The 18,658-nt window shown below is 35.6% G+C and overlaps 4 protein-coding genes across 4 annotated transcripts; 2 read left to right on the top strand and 2 right to left on the bottom strand.

Annotated features, from left to right (window-relative positions):
• Positions 1-2,442: 2,442 nt before the first annotated feature.
• Positions 2,443-3,201, bottom strand: LOC108826060 (CLAVATA3/ESR (CLE)-related protein 46). Its single transcript, XM_018599433.2, is given in 4 exon segments — positions 2,443-2,777; positions 2,860-2,927; positions 3,067-3,162; positions 3,165-3,201. Coding segments are annotated over 4 exon segments (270 nt in total). The 5' UTR covers positions 3,187-3,201; the 3' UTR covers positions 2,443-2,693.
• Positions 3,202-9,067: 5,866 nt separating this feature from the next.
• LOC108824244 (ubiquitin-conjugating enzyme E2 7) lies at positions 9,068-10,396 on the top strand. The gene is made up of 6 exons (XM_018597625.2): positions 9,068-9,226; positions 9,311-9,413; positions 9,529-9,626; positions 9,700-9,800; positions 9,887-9,964; positions 10,055-10,396. The coding sequence occupies exons 1-6, from the start codon at positions 9,085-9,087 to the stop codon at positions 10,130-10,132; spliced, it is 600 nt and encodes a 199-aa protein (XP_018453127.2). The 5' UTR covers positions 9,068-9,084; the 3' UTR covers positions 10,133-10,396.
• A 628-nt stretch (positions 10,397-11,024) lies between these two features.
• LOC108826063 (pumilio homolog 18) lies at positions 11,025-12,365 on the top strand. Its single transcript, XM_018599436.2, has one exon. The coding sequence runs from the start codon at positions 11,169-11,171 to the stop codon at positions 12,231-12,233; it is 1,065 nt and encodes a 354-aa protein (XP_018454938.2). The 5' UTR covers positions 11,025-11,168; the 3' UTR covers positions 12,234-12,365.
• On the bottom strand, positions 12,323-15,331 carry LOC108826730 (protein TOC75-3, chloroplastic-like). Its single transcript, XM_018600103.2, has 6 exons — positions 14,099-15,331; positions 13,796-14,017; positions 13,607-13,714; positions 13,334-13,528; positions 12,750-13,253; positions 12,323-12,669 (listed from the first exon to the last, which is right to left on the bottom strand). Exons 1-6 carry the CDS (start codon positions 15,221-15,223, stop codon positions 12,430-12,432), a joined length of 2,394 nt encoding a protein of 797 aa, XP_018455605.2. The 5' UTR covers positions 15,224-15,331; the 3' UTR covers positions 12,323-12,429.
• Positions 15,332-18,658: the final 3,327 nt, after the last annotated feature.

Here is an 18,658-nt window from a genome sequence, read left to right on the forward strand (position 1 = left end):
TTCATTATCTAGAAAAACGGAGACAACAGAGGTTTTAAACTCTTTGACAATTATCTTATGTTAGGCTCGATGAAACTATACACTAAAATTAGATTTTAATATATATTCTTTTTTTCCAAAAATTGTGGGTTAACACTTTCAAAAATAATGAGTTTTCGGTAAATACTTTATATGCTGAAATTTATACTCTTCACTTTTGTCTAGAACTTTCAAACCATAATCGACATTTGAATTAATGTATTCTAAACTATATTTCATGGTATATACGAATCATTCTGAGTTTTGTAATATTTAGTTTAGTAAAATTTCATATAATGCATAGATCAGTGGAATTAGCATTATAAAATCTTCATTATCTAGATAAACGGAGACTACAAAGGTTATAAAATCTTTGACCATCATCTTATGTCAGTGCTCGATGAAACTATACACTAAAACCAGATTTTTATATTTTTGATTTTTTTTCAAAATCTCTGGGTTAACCTTTCAAAATCTCTGGGTTAACCCCTTCAAAAATATTGAGTTTTTGGTAAATACTCTATATAATGAAGTTCATACTCTTCACTTTTGTTTACAAATTTCAAACCACATTCGACATTTGAATTAATGTCTTCTAAACCATCTTTCATGGTATATAGGAATATTTAGTAAATTTTTTATATTTAGTTTATTTTTTAATATTTAATTTACTAAAATTTCATGTACTACCTAAATTAGTGGAATTAGCATTATAAAATCTTTATTATCTAGAAAAATGAAGACAACAGAGGTTTTAAATTCTTTGACCATTATTTTATGTTACTGCTCAATGAAACTATACACTAAAATCAGATTTTCATTTTTCCGAATTTTTTCCAAAATATTTGGGTTAACCCCTTCCAAAATGATAAGTTTTCAGTAAATCCTCTATATACTGAAGTTTATACTCTTCAATATTGTTTAAAATTTTCAAACCACATTCGACATTTAAATTAATGTATTCTAAACTATCTTTCATGGTATATAGAAATCATTCTAATTTTTTTATATTTACTAAAATTTAATATACTGCCTATATCAATGGAATTAGCATTATAAAATCTTCATTATCTAGAGAAACGGAGACTACAAAAGTTCTAAGCTCTTTGACCATCATTTTATGTCAGTGCTCGATGAAATTATGCACTAAAACCAGATTTTCAAATTTTTGAATTTTTTTCAAAATCCGTGGGGTAATTTTCGGTAAATGTTCTATATACTGAAGTTTATACTCTTCAATTTTGTTTAAAATTTTAAAACCACATTCGACATTTGAATTAATGTATTCTAAACTATCTTTCATGGTATATAGGAATCATTCTGGGTTTTTTAATATTTAGTTTAGTAAAATTTCATATATTGCCTAGATCAATGAAATTACCATTATAAAATCTTCATTATCTAGAGAAATGGAGACTACAAAGTATCTAAACTCTTTGACCAGCATCTTATGTCAGTGCTCGATGAAACTATACACTAAAACTGGATTTTCATATTTGTGAATTTTTTCAAAATCTGTGGGTTAACCCTTTCAAAAATATTGAGTATTCGGTAAATGCTCTATATACTGAAGTTTATACTCTTCACTTTAGTTTAAAAATTTCAAACCGCATTTTACATTTGAATTAATGTATTCTAAACTATCTTTCATGGTATTTAGAAACCATTCTAATTTTTTAATATTTAGTTTACTAAAATTTTATATACTGTCAAGATTAGTGGAATTAGCATTATAAAATCTTCATTATCTAGAAAAACGGAGACAAAAGAGGTTCTAAATTCTTTGACCATCATCTTATGTTAGTGCTCAATGAATACACGAATCTAGGGTTTGTGAATACTCTTCACAGTGCTTAATTAAAAGCTCTTAGGGTTTGTGAATACTCTTCACAGTGCTTAATTAAAAGCTTTTAAGGTTTGAGAATACTCTTCTCAGTGGTTTATCAAAACCTTTTCTGGAAAAACTCCTTTTATTAAATCATCAAAAACTGAATACCACCATAGAGTCTAAAAAACTATATATAATAAAACCATAAAACATTAAAACATTAAAATAATTATCTAAAAATTTAATTAAATAAATATTTATATATTTGAAAATATTCCAAATATTTATCTGCATCATATCTTAATTTTAATTATGTTTAAGATATGATAATAGTATCTTATTGATCATCTTCTCTTTATATATTTCTCCAATTCCTTCGTAGATACTAGTTATACAGTCAATTAGACTACTATAACCAATAATAACAGAGAGATATAATTGATCAGAGTGCATCTGTGCTTTGTGTTTAGGTTTCTTTCATTCATTTTGGATAAGATGAAATCGGTTGTATAGAACATATTTATCTCTGCATAAAGTGTAAAAACAAATATGTTCCCACCTTAAACTGTAAAGCGTATAGTCTTCATGAATATAGGTAAGGTAACAAAAGTATCATTCAACTCCTCACAAATAGTTCCATCTTTTATGCCCATCCACTCTTCTATGGAATTTATTTTCATTGGAACTGATATAACTGATCAGAGTACATATGTTTTACACTTACATTGGAACTATAACTTTAAGGAATCTCCATCATCATACGTCGGTTCCCTATGTATTATACTAGATATATATCAAAGAGATTGACATAGATCCGCTGTATTGCAATAGTTAAACTGTTATCGACTCAGGGCTTGACTTTGACCGGTGGGTGGCGATTTCCTGTTGGGTTAGGTCCTGATGGGTGCTTATGCCCCGTCTTTTCTTCAACCTGTTTCCATAAGATAGATGTCACACCTTTATGCTCTCCCTTCTCTAATGGTTACATCAAAAGCAAAATTTGATCTCCTTACCCAAATTGGCATCACTCCTTCGTAATTCTTTTTTGTGCTGATCATTTCTGATTCACTCTTAAAATGGACTGAAACAGGCAGACAGCAGAGGTTAGCATGTTAGAGTCCCAAAGTATTATGATCTAATGTTAACGTGTTAATTAAAATTTCTTGTCTCTTTACCGTAATTCATGCATAACCAAACACAGAGAACGAGTTATGAAATACCTTCTTGGCATTCCTGAGTCACAATTATGCCGAGAAAAAGGCAGGTAAGAAGGAGAAACTTGATGATTAATACAGCGTGTCTTCTCATATTTTTAGGTAGAGAAAGCTTATTTTCTTCATGTAGGATCATCATCATATATACACTGTGTAACTAGCCCTGGGCATTATAACCGGACCCGACGACCCGACCCGATACCGGCCCGAAAAAACCGGTTCGGTTCCATACCCGACCCGTCGAAATTACCCTATTGGGTATTGATATAGAAGACCCGTGGGTACCGGTTCGGGTCCGGTTCTTACCCGATACCCGGTCGGGTTTTTTAAGAACCGAAAGTATGTCACCCTAATTTGATTCTTGAATATTGTACTTCCCATTTACTCTCACAAATCGTTTCCACTTCCCTACTTTTGCGATTCCACTTCCCAAAATTATAGCGATTCTCAATTAAATCTCGTCTATCTCTTAATTCAACCACAAACTGGAAACACGGGATCAATTTCGAAGCTCAACATCGTCTCCTCCATCAGAGGCGTCTCGGTCTCGTACTCGATCGCGATCACAGGTTGACTTCTTTGCTTGATAGTTTCTGTTTCGGTTTGATTTAGTTTGATAGTTTATGACTTTGTCATTTTGATTTGAAGCATGTTTCTCTAATCTCTTCTATATTTTTTTTAAAGTTCAAGACTTCAAGTGTTCAACTTTTAGTTTGGTTTGTTTGAAACTTTCACCATAACTCTTAGCGCTAATAACTCTGTAATTATGTTTTGTTGTTTGTGAATCATATAGATGGCGTCTTGTGAAGAACCAGAGGAGAGAGTTGATCCAATGTCTGATGATGATTGTAATGGTTCCGGAGATGAAGTTCAGACTCCAAGTTCTCGAAAAAACAAGCGTAAAGAAACAGATGAAGCCGAAGCCGGTAGTTCAAAGAAGGGTAGATCATGGGTTTGGGAGCATTTCACCAAAATGAAAGAAGACAAGGACAGAGCTAACTGCAACCACTGTGGGAAAGAGATGGCAAGTGCGAGCAAGTCTGGAACAACTAGCTTGTCAAAGCATCTGAATCTCGCCTGCAAGAGTTACCAGGTCTGGCAAGCAGCGAATAAGTTTGGTACACAAGGTGTGTTATCTCCAAGTGGTGAAGATGGTAATCTAAGGGTGGGTAAGGTCTCTAAATCAGTCTTCAGAGAAGCTACAAACGAGATGATGGTCTTGGGAGAGTTAGCTTTGTCTTGGGTAGACAGCTTAGCATGGAGACATTTCTGTGATAAAACGAAACTCTACACCCCTCATTCTAGGAGATCTGCCAGGCGAGATATAGTAGAGATGTATGTGAAAAAGAAAGAGGCGATGAAGAAGATACTTGGAGAGAACAAGCAACGGCTCTCATTAACTACAGATATTTGGACGGCTCCTTGTACAAGAGCAAGCTACATGGTAATCACAGCTCACTTCATAGATGCTGGGTGGAAGTTAAGGAAGCTCATTATTGGATTCAAGAACGTTGTTGATCACAAAGGATCCACAATCTCAAAGGTTCTTTTTGATTGTTTGGAAGATTGGGGTATCAAAAGAGTGTTTTGCATCACTGTTGATAATGCTACAGCTAATAGCTCAGCTATGACAAGATTTAAGGAAGCTTTCAAGGAGGTTGGAGATGATGCCATGGTTTTAGAAGGTCGGTTTCTACATATCCGCTGTGCTACTCACATTCTCAATCTTATTGTCAAGGATGGTTTGCGGGAAGCTGACCACAGTATAAATGCAATTCGAAATGGCATTATGTTCGTGAGGTCTTCAACGCAGAGACATATATCTTTTGAACAGCGTGTTGAGTCAGGAAGAATTCAGAGAGGAAGTTTGCCTCTGGATGTCTGCACAAGATGGAACGCTACATATCTGATGCTAGAACAGGCAATGAAGTTCAGAGTGGCTTTTAATAAGATGGAAGTTAAAGACAAGCCATATAATGACTATTTCAATGAGTTTGTGCAAGGAGTGAAACGAATTGGACCACCAGTTAAAGAGGATTGGGAAGCTGTTGACAGGTTAGTCCAATTCTTAATCATTTTCTACCAAGCTACATTGGTTCTGTCAGCTTCTACTTCAGTCTGTGCGCACAAGTTTTATCATGCAATATACACAGTCACGAGAAATATTAGTGGATTAAGCACTGCTCCTGGTCCTGATGCAATATTAAGATCTAAAGCTGCATCTATGTTAGGAAAATTAGGCAAGTATTAGGATCCATTCGGGGAAGAAGTAGAGATGAATAAACTCATCATTGTAGCTGGTGTTCTTGACCCAACCAAGAAGATGAAGTTTATAAATAAATATTTTGAAAATTTGTATGGAAAGGAGAGTGTTAAGGCGACTCAGTTAAGTAAGCAAACTGAAGACATTTTGAGGAGTTTGTTCAATGAGTACAACAACAGTTACAATGCTAACAAGAATGGTGGGTCAGGGTCTAATTCTGCGTCTGTTCATAGTCAGTCTCAAGCTTACTCTTCTCAGTCTCAAGATCAGTCTGTTGAAGAAGTATCTCAGAGAACAGTACTCGGGAATGGTGTTGCATATGAAAGCATGAATGACATCTATGATGAGCTTGGCCAAGAAGCTGGTTTTCAGGAAACAACAAACGAGTTGGATCTCTATTTGAAAGAGAATGTGGAGAATCATCATGTGATGAATGGTACAGAGTATGATGTACTCTCTTGGTGGAAGGTAAATACTGGTAAGTATCCGGTTCTATCACTACTAGCTAGGGATGCATTTGCAATGCAAGTGAGTTCTGTTGCATCTGAGTCTGCTTTTAGCACAAGTGGTCGAGTTTTGGATCCAAGTAGAAGCTGCTTGACATATTACATAATAGAAGTGTTAATGTGCACTGAGCAATGGCTCAAATGTGAAATTAAAGCATCTGGCAGAGGTATCATAAGACAAGAACAATTACTCAAGGAGGTGGAGGCAGAAGATGAACTGATGAGAGGTAATTTCAAATCTCTATTACTTTTTTCAAAGTTTTATTTAAGCTTGCTACTTGTGATTACTAACCTTTAGTTGTTTCATTTTTATTAGAATTTGAACCTGGTTTTAACTTCAGAAGTCTTTGAGTTTGAGATTTACGAATGAGTGAAGAAATAGCTATGGTAAGTTTGATTTTTGGAACTCTTTAATCTGAAAGTAGGTTCTTACTTCTTGAGTTCTCAATGTTCTCAACATTCTCACTGCTTACTGTGTCTGTGTTTCAGATGATTAGAGACTAGAGAGTTGGAGTTGGAGTCTTGAGTTCGAGTTGGAGAAGTTGTCAGTTTCAGTCTCAGTTTCGTTTGTGATTTTGTGTTTTCAGTTGTGATGACATTGTTCGGTACTTCGGTTTTTGTTTGACTTTTGCTTTTTTCATGTTGGTTGTTTGTTGGATTGTGGAACATAGAAGCTTTAATTTGATGTGTTTGAACGTTTATTTATATTTTAGGTTCTTGAGTTTTGTTCTGTGGTTAAATTTGTAGGTTTTAAAGTAGGTTATGTCAACATTGTCAAGGTTTAGTGCTGTAAGTTTCGGGTAACCCGTAGGACCCGACCCGATATTTTTAAATTTTACCCGAAAATGATGATTTTTACCCGAAACCGACCCGAAACCGAAAGGAACCGATAGGAACCGAAAATAACGGGTTTTTTACGGTTCTTTGAAACATTGACCCGACTCGACCCGACCCTGACAAGACCCGAACCGACCCCGAACCGATAAATTCAAATTACCCGATTGGGTCCTAAATTCGAAGACCCGAAGGACCCGGACCCGAGTAGACCCGACTCGAACCCGACCCGAGGATCCGAATGCCCAGGGCTATGTGTAACAGAGGGCGATGAAACAAATTTGTCACATCTAGTTGGTACTCTCCTTGGAGAATCGTAATGATTACTTCATTTGAAAAAACCAGGTAAGATTCCCTGGTTAAATGTCATTCGTTGGAATCCTATGCAACCACACTTCTCACTTGCAAATAAGAAAAATATTATCGCTTATTTCACATATCTTAATTGGTTTATACTATTCAGACCAGCTTGTAGGCTTCATTCTTTTGCCTTGCGTAGCAACTCCATATATATATATTTTTTATATCAATTCCATATTTTGTCAAGTATTTTTTATCTTTTTTCTTTTGCCGTGGCACCAAGAATAATAGTTCTACATTTTTGTTTATCCCACTATGTAAAATCTCAACTTTCATTTCATGAAATATATTTCCATTCTTGCAAAAAAAAATGTTTCAAAGATTACCGATGTTACGTTCAGCTATCATCAAGTAGATTTTTGTATTTTGTCGGTCAGTCCGTCTTGGGTAGATCTTAATCAGCATTTTCCACTGAAAGAGTCTCATTTTAATATGGACCAACAAAAAGACAACAAAATCTAGCAACTCTTCCTGGTTTAATCTTGTGTCGTGGATAGCGATTTGGTGTAACTACAAGCTCCTAGAACTAACTCTACAATATGTAAGACTATTACCACTTGTGTGTTTAACTTTCGTGTGGTTGATTTGCATTTGTCGATGCGAATCAATTGATTAATAAATTTATTTTTAATATTGTGCGTTTGTAATTTATTGATCACGACAATTTTGAAGATGATTAACGTATCTTTAGTCACGGACCCTGCATACATAAAGTCCAGATCATTCATGATGACAACTTGATTTGATATATCGAAAATTATCAAAAGGAATTAAACTTATAAAAATAATCTATTGATGGCTTTTGCTAAGAAAAAACTACAAAAACCTTAAATCAATGCAAATTTAGATATATGAAAAAGAACCTGATCCGTATTAAGGGTAAATATTCGATTTTCGAAATATACCAACCCAATAAGAACCTAATAATCTATTTTGGTATTAGTTTAATTCGATTTGATATAAATTTTTCATTCTGATTCGGTTGAATTTAGTATAAAAAAAAAGATAAGTATCAAAAATCTATTAAATCTTGAATTTATTTAGTCCAGTCAAATCGTTCTTCCGATTTAGACTAGGTGTGGGTATTCAGGGTCTCAATCGAGTTTCGATTTTATCCAATCGAGTTTCGGTTTTTCGGGTTTATCAAAATCAGCCCATTTGGATTATTTAAAAGTTCGGTTCGGTACCGGTTCGGATTCTATCGGGTTCGGGTCGGGGTTAGTAAATCTTCAAAGAATCAGTACAACTCAATGTACTTTCGGGTTCGAGTCCCAATCGGTTCTTCGGTTTAAAAATATCTGATTTATACCTACTTTATAACCAAAACATAAGTAAAATTGATTTGTTTTGGTTTCGAATACCTAATTTGTACTTTTTTGTAATCAAAATATAAATAAAATCGATTTATAAATAAGAAATGAACTTCAACCATGATCATTCAAAATCAAACGAAAGGAAAATCATAAAACAAAAATTACGACCTTATGAAATGAGAAACATTTTTTACTGAAAACGAAATCTAAATCTAAATCTAAATATTTCAAAATTCAACATCTTACCTTTAATCATCAATCTTCATGTATTAGAACCACTAACCTTTATATAATAGATAAATATTTCAGATGTTCAATATATCTTAATGTATTTTGAATACATATTATAAATTGAGATTATGTTGGGTATAAAATCTTTCCGGAGTTTTGAATGTTTCGGGTTCTATCGGATATCTATTTAGATTTGGGTTCGGTTCGGATAATACTCATAATTCGAAATACCAAAAAACAAAATCTATTCGGATTTATGTCGGGTTCGAATCGGTTCGGATTCATTTTTACCGGATCGGATTCGGTTCGGATTTTCGGGTTCGGTTTATTTGCCCAGTAAATTAGACTAAAAACGAAGCAGGAACCAAAAATCTATCAAACCAAATCAAAACCGGTCTAAATAGAATTTAGAAAAGTAAACCGAAGGTAATAGAAAGTACCGAAAGCCTATTGGCTAGAAAGGTAAAGTACACAATAGACTGTCCGTAGCTGATCCCATCTCCTTCAATCTGTTCTCATGATGATCTTCATAACCTTTCTTCTATCTCAAATCTCTCTCTCTCTCAAATCTCTAGAGTTTCAAGCTCGATCTTCTCTATCATCATCGTCCATGGCCTCGAATTCGCAAGCTATCCTTCTCCTTCAGAAACAACTGAAAGGCATGCACGCACGCACGCACAAATCCATGGTTCTCTCTTCTGATTGCTTAGTTTCTTAATTTTGATTTCTCTTTTTGATTTCAGATCTGTGTAAGCATCCTGTTGATGGATTCTCCGCTGGGCTCGTCGACGAGAAGAATATATTCGAGTGGAACGTTACCATCATCGGACCTCCAGATACTCTCTAGTACGCTTTTGAGATTTGAAAACATTTGTAGATCAAACAGTAATCGAATTGATTTTTGAATTAGATTTTTAAGAGAATGGAATCATTATTATTTGGTCTGTGTTTATTGGTGCAGTGAAGGAGGATTCTTTAACGCTATAATGAGCTTCCCTCAGAATTATCCTAATAGTCCACCAACCGTGAGGTTTACTTCAGATATGTGGCATCCTAATGGTTAGTTTTGTTTCTTCTCTTGAGGACAGTATGAATCGGAAGAGACTCTGTTTGATGCTTTTCATTTACGCAGTTTATTCTGATGGTCGTGTTTGCATTTCGATCCTGCACCCTCCTGGTGATGATCCAAGTGGTTATGAGCTTGCTAGCGAGCGCTGGACCCCTGTTCACACTGTATGTTTATCAATAACTTGAGATCGTTGCTTCAGATTGTAGTAGATGATTTTAAGAGTGGTGTTTTTAAATTTGTGGTGTTTCAGGTTGAGAGTATTATGTTGAGTATTATATCTATGCTTTCTGGTCCAAACGACGAGTCTCCTGCAAACGTTGAAGCTGCTGTGAGTATTTCGATTTGATTTACCTCTTTACTTAGCTTGGAAAAATTAAGAGCAGGTTTTAGCTCATGTTTTGTTGTTGGTCTTGCGTAGAAAGAATGGCGTGAGAAGAGAGACGAGTTCAAGAAGAAAGTGAGCCGGTGTGTGAGAAAGTCTCAAGAAATGTTATGAACAAACTACGAACTTTTCCACAATTATGATATCTCTCTGGAGTTTCATCAAAGTTCTTCATGTTCCCCTTATCTGAAACCCTTCAAAAAAACTGCCCAAACACAACCTGGTTTTACATTTTTATTTTTCTTGCGCAGAGCTTTCTGAAATGTGTTGTTGAATTCTTGAGTAACTGGTTATCATAATGATAAAAACTTGTATTCGTTAAGAATAATGCTTCTTTGCTCTTAACCTTTAAACGTCACAGACTCATTTGCGCTCTCATTTTGCACGGCTGCCGTTCACATTTTTGTTCTTCCCAACGTTGAACTACATCGGTGTTATGTGCTTCAGACAGTAGCGTTTTATTTTTGTAGAATCTTATGCCTTCGCTCCAAGTGATCTTGAGATGCATCTTTATAAGGAATCTTAAGTGGGGACAACAGCCTTACTATAGATACATCCTCCATCCAAGCTTTGCCAGTTCTCCATAACTAGCATATTGGAGAGTGTGACCTTTCCATTGGGATAATTACTTAATACTGATTTTAAACAATATATAGCTGAATTTCAGTTAAGTACGTCACCTAACCAGCCCGAACAGTCTACACCCGGCAACAATGCTTATTTCTTTTTGCATAATGAGTTCTTGAAGTTCAAGGAACTAAAAAGAATACCGATTTATGAAACTGTGTTGGGTTTGTTATACCAAAATATATCAATAGGTTCAAGGAACTAAAAATAATACCGGTTTAAATAGTTTGGCATCTTCTGGACCATCTCATATGACTGAGTAGTATACAATATCACACTTTAATTAACTGAATAAATTACTAGATAACAAAAAAAACAATTGCAGATAAGGAAACTCTGTAAACGAAAAAAAAGGATAACCATGATAAATTTCCTTTTCTCAAATGTACTAGCCTTAGTATTACTTGCTTTGTAAGCTGTAACTAGGAAAACAAGACCCTATAAATACACATCGTTACACCCACAGATCTCAACACCTTCTCAAGATATCACACAAAGAGTAAAATCTCATTCGGAAGAATCAATGGCAAACAACAACAATCCGTTTTCAATGTCAACAATGCTCAATTCTTTACAAGACACCGAGAAGAAGAATCCGGCGGTTCCTCCTCCTCCTCCGCCGTATGGCGTCGTCACCCTCGCCACTCCTCCGGGATACGCTCCACCTCCACCGACCTATCATCCATGCCCTTGCGGATTCTGCGACGAGACGCCTTCGCAGTGGATGTTCCGTTTGATGACCAGGAGCGAAGAAGAAGACGCTGCGTATCCGTTCAAGGAGTTCATCTCGAAGCTGAGCAAAACAGATCTTCAAGGGATCGCGTCTTTGCTGACGTCAGACCCCGACTACTTCTTGGCCATCGCAAGAAACAAGAACGGCTCCAACCGCCTTCAGAGACTCATCGGAAAATCGGACGACGTGGACGAGCTAATCTGCGCCGCTATCTTGTACCGTTTCCTCCACGTCATGACGGACAAGCACCCGTCCTACGTGGCGACGCGGGGGTTGCGAGTGTTCGCCGGGAAGAAGAAAGAGTTCTTGTGCGAGGAACTCATCCGCAACGCGCTTCTCATCGCGCGTGACCGACACGGCTGCGTCGCGCTCAACGAGATGCTAACCGACTTGGACCATCCTTACTACAGGAACCAGCTGCTGGACGTGGTCGCGCACGACGCTCTCTCGCTAAGCCACGATGCCTCGGGCAACTTTGTGATACAGCACGCGCTTAAACTAAACGATCCGCGAACCACGCGCAACGTCGCGCTCAGTCTACGTGGCCACTGTATCGATCTGTCGTTTAAGAAGTATGGGAGCTACATAGTGGAGCGGCTTTTGGACGCGAACGAGTCGGTGGCTGTGGTGGTGATGGAGCTTGTGGAGAGCGATGGAGACAGGCTGATGAGGCTGGCGAGGAGTGAGTTTGGGAATTACGTGATTGCCAAGGCATTGAGAGTCACGCAGAAGAGGATGGCTAGGGTTGAACTGTTTCGTGATTTGGTGCAGAAGCTCATGCCTTTTCTCACTTTCTTGCGCAAATCTCGTGGAAGCAACATTGCAGACTTCTTGGAGTCGGTTCGTGAAAACTGAAGTAGCTTAGCTTTTGTCTTAAAGTAGTTAACGAAATCTCGTAGAAGTTTTTTTGTGTGTTTTGAAGTTTTCAGCTACTGTTTTGTGTAATGAATAGTCTGATTTGTTTTCAGTAAAATCGTTCAAAAACTATAGTTTAAGCTCCTCATACGGCTAAGTTCAGATTACATAAGGTTTATTATTTTTGGGTTTAACTTCAATACCTCTCTCCAAACCGGAGAAAGAAAGCGCCGGTTCCACGATTGTGATCTACAGCATACTCAGCACGTACTTGGCCTAGTTTCACACCCAAACCATACGATGAGCCATGTCCCATTCTCCTGTAAGCCGCCGTTGGATTCCCCTTCACGTCCTTTGAGCTCCCTAAATCGTTGCCATGCTCAGCAAATGCATACACGTGTGTGTTCTTCACAGGGACTCTAATCTCAGCACTCAACTATAACACCACCAATCAGAAATTTAGGGAATAAAAGATATAAATGATTAATGTATTTGAGTTTGTTAGTATTTGCTTACCTCGAGAATGTTTCTCGCCGCACCTAGCTCTCCCATGGTGTAGCCACGAACAGAGTTAGGTCCACCAATAGCAAAAGATTCGTAGCTTGGAAGATCACCTACACAGCTACCGTAATGGCCATGGAGGACTAGCACAGGCGGTTGTGGTATACCGGATCCTTCTTTAACACGTTTCAGCTGAATGAATTTTGTCAAACTTAGTTGGTGGCGGTTGAAGAAAGGGCACTTGCTTCCTATACCCAATCCTTGATCCACCTGAAAGACAGTCCTATCTCCAACAATGGCACCATTCACAAACTTGGTGTTGTCTCTGGTTACGTTGGCTTGTAGAAACGCTACACGGTCAACACCGGTGCCACTTAGAGTTGTTGGAGGTCCATCATCACTGGTTCCTCCATCAGGTAATAACCTCATACCACTTTTACAGATTTGAATGTTTCCATCTCTGGTTGTTATCTCTTCCAACACAAGTCCATAAGTGGATTTACTCTGACGGGTGAAGTTCTGCACAAAAAAAAACAGTGATTTATTAAGTTGCTTGTAAGACAAGAAAAACAAGTTGACCATAGGAGACCTAGTTTTACCTCGGTAATATTAGCTTTCAGTCCAACTCGGTCCACCACCAATGGAGGCACTAGTTCCTCAAATCCGGGGCCCCCAGTGAACACTGGGCTAAGTTTTCTGCTGTTGAAGGCGCTTGTTTTGAAGATACGGTTTCGAGAATTGTAAACACCGTCCAGATGTGGGTGTACATACTCGAGCTTAAACGCAAGATCATCCTGAGAGAAAACAATGTACAATTTGAACAGACCAGATATGTATCAGAATAAAATCATATAGAAACCGAGTGTACGTACCTCAGGATTTAAGAGGTTGCTAGTGGTCACTGAACCCATGAAGGTTCGGTTAAGACCGTGGATGTTTTTGTGTTCGAAACTAACAGATCCTCCTGGCTGGAACGACTCCTAAACAATGGACATAGAAAACCTCATTGGAAAACTTTATAAGGTTCCAAATTATAACTAGACAATGCAATAAATGAATACCAATGAAGGAGCTCCTCCAGGTCCAGGTACAATATTCCATTCTGTACTGACTTCTGCTGATTTCTTATCTGCCTCCCTAAGGTTGATCTCAACAATAACACCTCCTTCGTTTTTCTCATCGGCCCGGGGAATGATCTCGACGTTAGAGAACAAGTTCAAAGAAAAAATGTTCTTCACAGCTTGGTTCGCAGCTTTCATGTTGAGCACATGACCTGGACGTAGCTGTCAACCAAAAACAAACACAATATACCATTAACCAAAAATGTTTAAACTTCCAAGAATTGAGTAAAGTAGATACAATACCTGTTTGGGAATTTCCCTGTGGATGATAGGAATCTGTGTGTGACCTTCAACCACATTACCAAGCTTGTCTTGAAACTGGATAACAACCCTTGTTATGTCTCCTTCAGAGACTTCACAGACAAGTTCCTTAGAGTTCAAGCTCCCAAAGTTGGTAACGTTTGCATACGCGTACCCATTGTCTCGATACCATTTCACAACTCTATCACCGATCCTCCGCAGAAGGCTGGCACTAACGTTCTTCTGATCCCTAAGCATAAGCATCATCTCTCTTTGAACCGGTCCTGGAAGCATACAAGGCCTCGCCTTGTCGATCCTCCGTTTGTAATCCTTCTCCTGGTTCCTATAATACTCAATCATCTCTCTATCCGTCATATCCGAGTCAGTGGGTACGGGCTTAGGTTGTGTCATTAGCCCGACGTTGATGCAACGGAACCTCTCCGCGGATTTCCACGTGCTCTCCACGAAAGAGAATGTGAGACCTAGGGTTCCGTCAGGTTTCGTGTTCCCCAAGAGATCGACTTTTTCGAACATACCTGAAGAAGTTAGGGTTTCTAGGTCGTTCTGAAGTTGAGCTTTTGTGTGGATTTCTCCTGGATGAATCGGTACCATCTCGGAGAGTGAGTCTTCCGCGGGGGCGGTGGTTTTGCTCCGCCGGTCGAAGAAGAGAACGTCGGAGATTTTGTACTTTTTTAAACCACTGAGCTTGTTCAGCTGAACCACAATGTTCGCCGGTAACCCGTGAGAATCCCAGTCCGGTGAGTGTTTCTCGTCTGCGACGGCCACTGGAGTCGCCAGAGAGAACAAGTCCCTCCATAAGCCACCATCTCCTCCTCCTCCTCCGCCGCTGAAAGTCGAGGAGAACTGAGACGCGGCGGGCGAAATCGAGCCGAAGAAAAGAGACTTTCCCAGCGATTTGAGGAGATGGCCGCTAGAGGAAGGCTCCGTGTTCCGGTTAGGTGAGCTGCAGCAACATATAAGAGATGGGAAGCGAGGGGAAGGAGCGTTGTTGAGGAGTTCGTGAGAGGAAGAAGGAGCTGAGTGTTTGCGGGGAGTGGGGAGATGAGAGTTGGTGGTTGAAACCTCCGGTAGCAAGATAAGCTGCCCGTTGATGGCGAATTTTGACATGGCGGAGAGGAGAGAGAGAAGGTTTTGACTTGCGGGGAAAGCTATTGACCTCTTGGTGAAACAGTTGTGTATTAAAATTATTGTTAGCACTTTAGCATATATCTTGGATCAGACAAAAGTTATTTAGGTCATAAAAGTTATGTATTAGAATTTATTTATGTATATTAACAATTTTATTTTTATTTAATTGTGTTAATTATTAGAAAATGTGTAACCAGAATAGGTTCTTTTTATGTCAAAAAAATAGAATAGGTTCTTTTTCTCGAAAATATATTATTCAATTTAAAGATTACTTATAATAAAATTACTTACCAAAACCATTGGATATATATCTTTTTTTTTGAAAAAAAGTTTTCAATTTAAATACTAGAAAGATATATAGATAAGGTTTAAGGACCTTAGAATTCAAAGATAAAATAGTATAAACAGTTTTAAAGTTAACCAGATTTTGATCTGCGCGTCTGCGTAGATTTGTTTTTTCAAAAATGTTGTTATTTGTTTTTATGTCAATATTAGGGTTCAACAAAAAATCCGAAGAACCGAACCGAACCCGATCCGAAAGTTAGTACCAAACTCAAACTGAAATTGATTAGATATTCGAATTATTTAAAATTTTGTTATTTAGATAACCGAATATGATCTGAACGAAAGTATTTTGGGTACACGAATGTATTCGAAATAGATTTAAATATATATATATATATATATATATATATATATATTAATTATTTTTAGATTTAAAGTATATAAAACATCCAAAATATATATGATACTTTTAAGTTGGTTTAAAAACTTGAAGATATATACAAATAGTTAAAAGTAAATTTCTAAAATAGTTAAAATATATTCAAAACATCAAAAATATTTAAAATAATAATTGATTTTCTATCCAAATATTAAATCAAACCAATTTATATGTTAAGTTTAGGTATTCTAACATATGTTATTCAAATTTATATGTAATATTTTATTTTGTTTATCGAGTTTTAGAAATTAAAGTATAAAATGAATTTTTAAAATAATTTAAATGGGTTATACGAACCCGCAAAGATCTGAATCGAACATGAACAAAATTTAGAAATATCTAAATGAGGCTGAAATATTTGATCTCGGAAACTCGAAACCCAAACAGATCCGAACCAAATCCGAATGGATACCTAAACGCCTACCCTTAGTAACTATTATATATCATATATGTCATCATATAATTAATCGTATTTTATATGTGTCATCATATAAGTTAACCATATAATTAATAATATTTTATATGTATCATCGTATATATTATATTTTAAAATTTGAATATGAAATACAAAACCATAATTTAAATTGGTATATGAAACTGTTTATTTGTATTTTTCTTATATATATTGAAAACATTTATTTAATAATGGTTGTTAGAAAATATTTTAGTAAAAATGTTAGGAATTGTATATTTTGAATTTTTTTAAAAAATGATTTTATAGTTTTTCTCATCTTCCAAAATGTATTCGACTTAAAAAAAATTACATGATAGTAGAAAAATGTATATTACACCATCAGTCTTAAGAATTGTATATTTTGAATTTAATTACGTGGCTAATGATTTATATATTTTACTAGATTCTGACCCGCCCTTCAGAGGGCGGGTATATTTTTTGTTTATAATTTTTTATTTGTGTTTTATTTATAATCATATTTACTATATTTAAAAATTATTAGTTAAAAGTTTTGATAATTATATTGAATTTGTGATGTTATATAACTATACACTTGTACACAATATTTTGAAACCGATCCGGATTCGCGATTAAACCGGCAAACCCGTGGATCTGGTATGTAATTCAGTTTGAGTTTTAGGAAAAACATCATTGTTTAATAATCTGGTAAAACCCACGAAACTCGGTAAAACCCACGGAAACCCGGTAAAACCCATGGAAATCCGCTAAAACTCAAAACTCGGTTACCAGTTGAACCACTGGTTAAACCAATACGTAATTTTTAATTATTAACTTTTAGATTTTTAATTATATTATTAGAATATGTTTGTATTCTAATTAGGAAATTAGATTTTTGGTTTTTATATAAAAAATATATATATATGATCTTGTGGATTATGAATCTATTAACAAATCTAATTGTTGTGATTTGGTATTAGTTTATTTTTGTTATCAATTATCAATTATAATTTTATGTTTTACTTTTAGATTATTTTAGATTTAAAATTTAATTTTATTATTTACAATAGACATTTAAATACTTAAAAAGTTATTAATATTTTGTAAAATTTAGTTCAAGCATATGAGCCTTTCATAGAAAACCTATCCGTATACATACATATCCACTTTCTATATTTTATAAAATAGGAGTAAGGAAAAAATACATAAATTATATCATATATGTAGAAGGCGGTTATATTTTGATTCCTGAATATTTTTGGTTGTTAAATAAATACTATGATTTTGGAATTAGATATAGGATAATTAATAGGTGAAGTAAAAGAGTAAGGAAAATGAAACAAAAATATATATATTCGTACATTTATGTTGCAATATTTGTAGCCTTTAAAAATAGGATTTAGTGGTTATGGAGGTTGACTATATATTAAGTTATGCAGTTTTCTTATTATTATTATATGGTTACTTTAGTTAGTTATATTTGGATGCTACTTTTTTAAATTGGACTTAACCCATATCAATTGGACATGTTGGAGAATTAATAATATTGACTAGATTTTGACCCGCCCTTTAAAGGGCGGGTATATTTTTTGTTTTAATTTAATTTTTATATTTGTGTGTTTTTGTGATTAAATATTTATTTTTTCTATTTGTAGTCATATTTGTGTATAAATATTAATCAAAATATATTTTATTAAATAATAGAAATTTAAAAATTGATCATGTATATGCTCTGTTAGGGCTGGTTGCCGGTCAAACCCGCTAACCCGCAGGTTTTAGTTTTGTTTTAGTCAAAAAATATGACTCGCACAACCCGCAAACAAATAATTTTTACTGGAACCCTCCTATTTAATTTGGCAGATCCGGTATACGCTCTTTTAGGGTTGGGTTGTCGGTCGAACCCGCCAACCCGCGGATTTCAATTTTGTTTTGGTCAAAAATATGACCTGAACAACCTGCAAACAAATAATTTGTATTGGCACCCGCCCATTTAATTTGGCAGTTATCAGCGGGTTATAAATTTTTATAAAATAATTATTTAATTTAATTATTATAAACTATATATTTATAATAAAAATTATATATTTTTAATTTTTTTTTTTTCAAATTACCATATTTTTTTTAAAAAAATTACTTTTCTTTTCATTCTTTAAAATATTTTTCGGGTTGGCGGGTACCTGCAATCCAAAATCTACCAACCCGCACCCTTCCAAATAAAATATTCATAATCCGTATCCGCAAATCGATTTTTTCAAATATACCCGCCTTTTGAACCGGA

The sequence above is a fragment of the Raphanus sativus genome, chromosome 9, assembly GCF_000801105.2.
Source record: "Raphanus sativus cultivar WK10039 chromosome 9, ASM80110v3, whole genome shotgun sequence".
In the NCBI taxonomy this organism is placed as follows: domain Eukaryota; kingdom Viridiplantae; phylum Streptophyta; class Magnoliopsida; order Brassicales; family Brassicaceae; genus Raphanus; species Raphanus sativus.

Excerpts from the sequence above, each read along its gene's own strand:
- LOC108824244 (XM_018597625.2), top strand. The coding sequence starts at position 9,085 with ATGATGATCTTCATAACCTTTCTTCTATCTCAAATCTCTCTCTCTCTC. Across the intron at positions 9,227-9,310 it reads CCTTCAGAAACAACTGAAAG|ATCTGTGTAAGCATCCTGTT; the intron begins GCATGCACGCAC and ends TTTTGATTTCAG. Across the intron at positions 9,627-9,699 it reads AGATATGTGGCATCCTAATG|TTTATTCTGATGGTCGTGTT; the intron begins GTTAGTTTTGTT and ends TCATTTACGCAG.
- LOC108826063 (XM_018599436.2), top strand. The coding sequence starts at position 11,169 with ATGGCAAACAACAACAATCCGTTTTCAATGTCAACAATGCTCAATTCT.
- LOC108826730 (XM_018600103.2), bottom strand. The coding sequence starts at position 15,223 with ATGTCAAAATTCGCCATCAACGGGCAGCTTATCTTGCTACCGGAGGTT. Across the intron at positions 13,529-13,606 it reads GCAACCTCTTAAATCCTGAG|GATGATCTTGCGTTTAAGCT; the intron begins GTACGTACACTC and ends GTTTTCTCTCAG. Across the intron at positions 12,670-12,749 it reads CGGCGAGAAACATTCTCGAG|TTGAGTGCTGAGATTAGAGT; the intron begins GTAAGCAAATAC and ends GTGGTGTTATAG.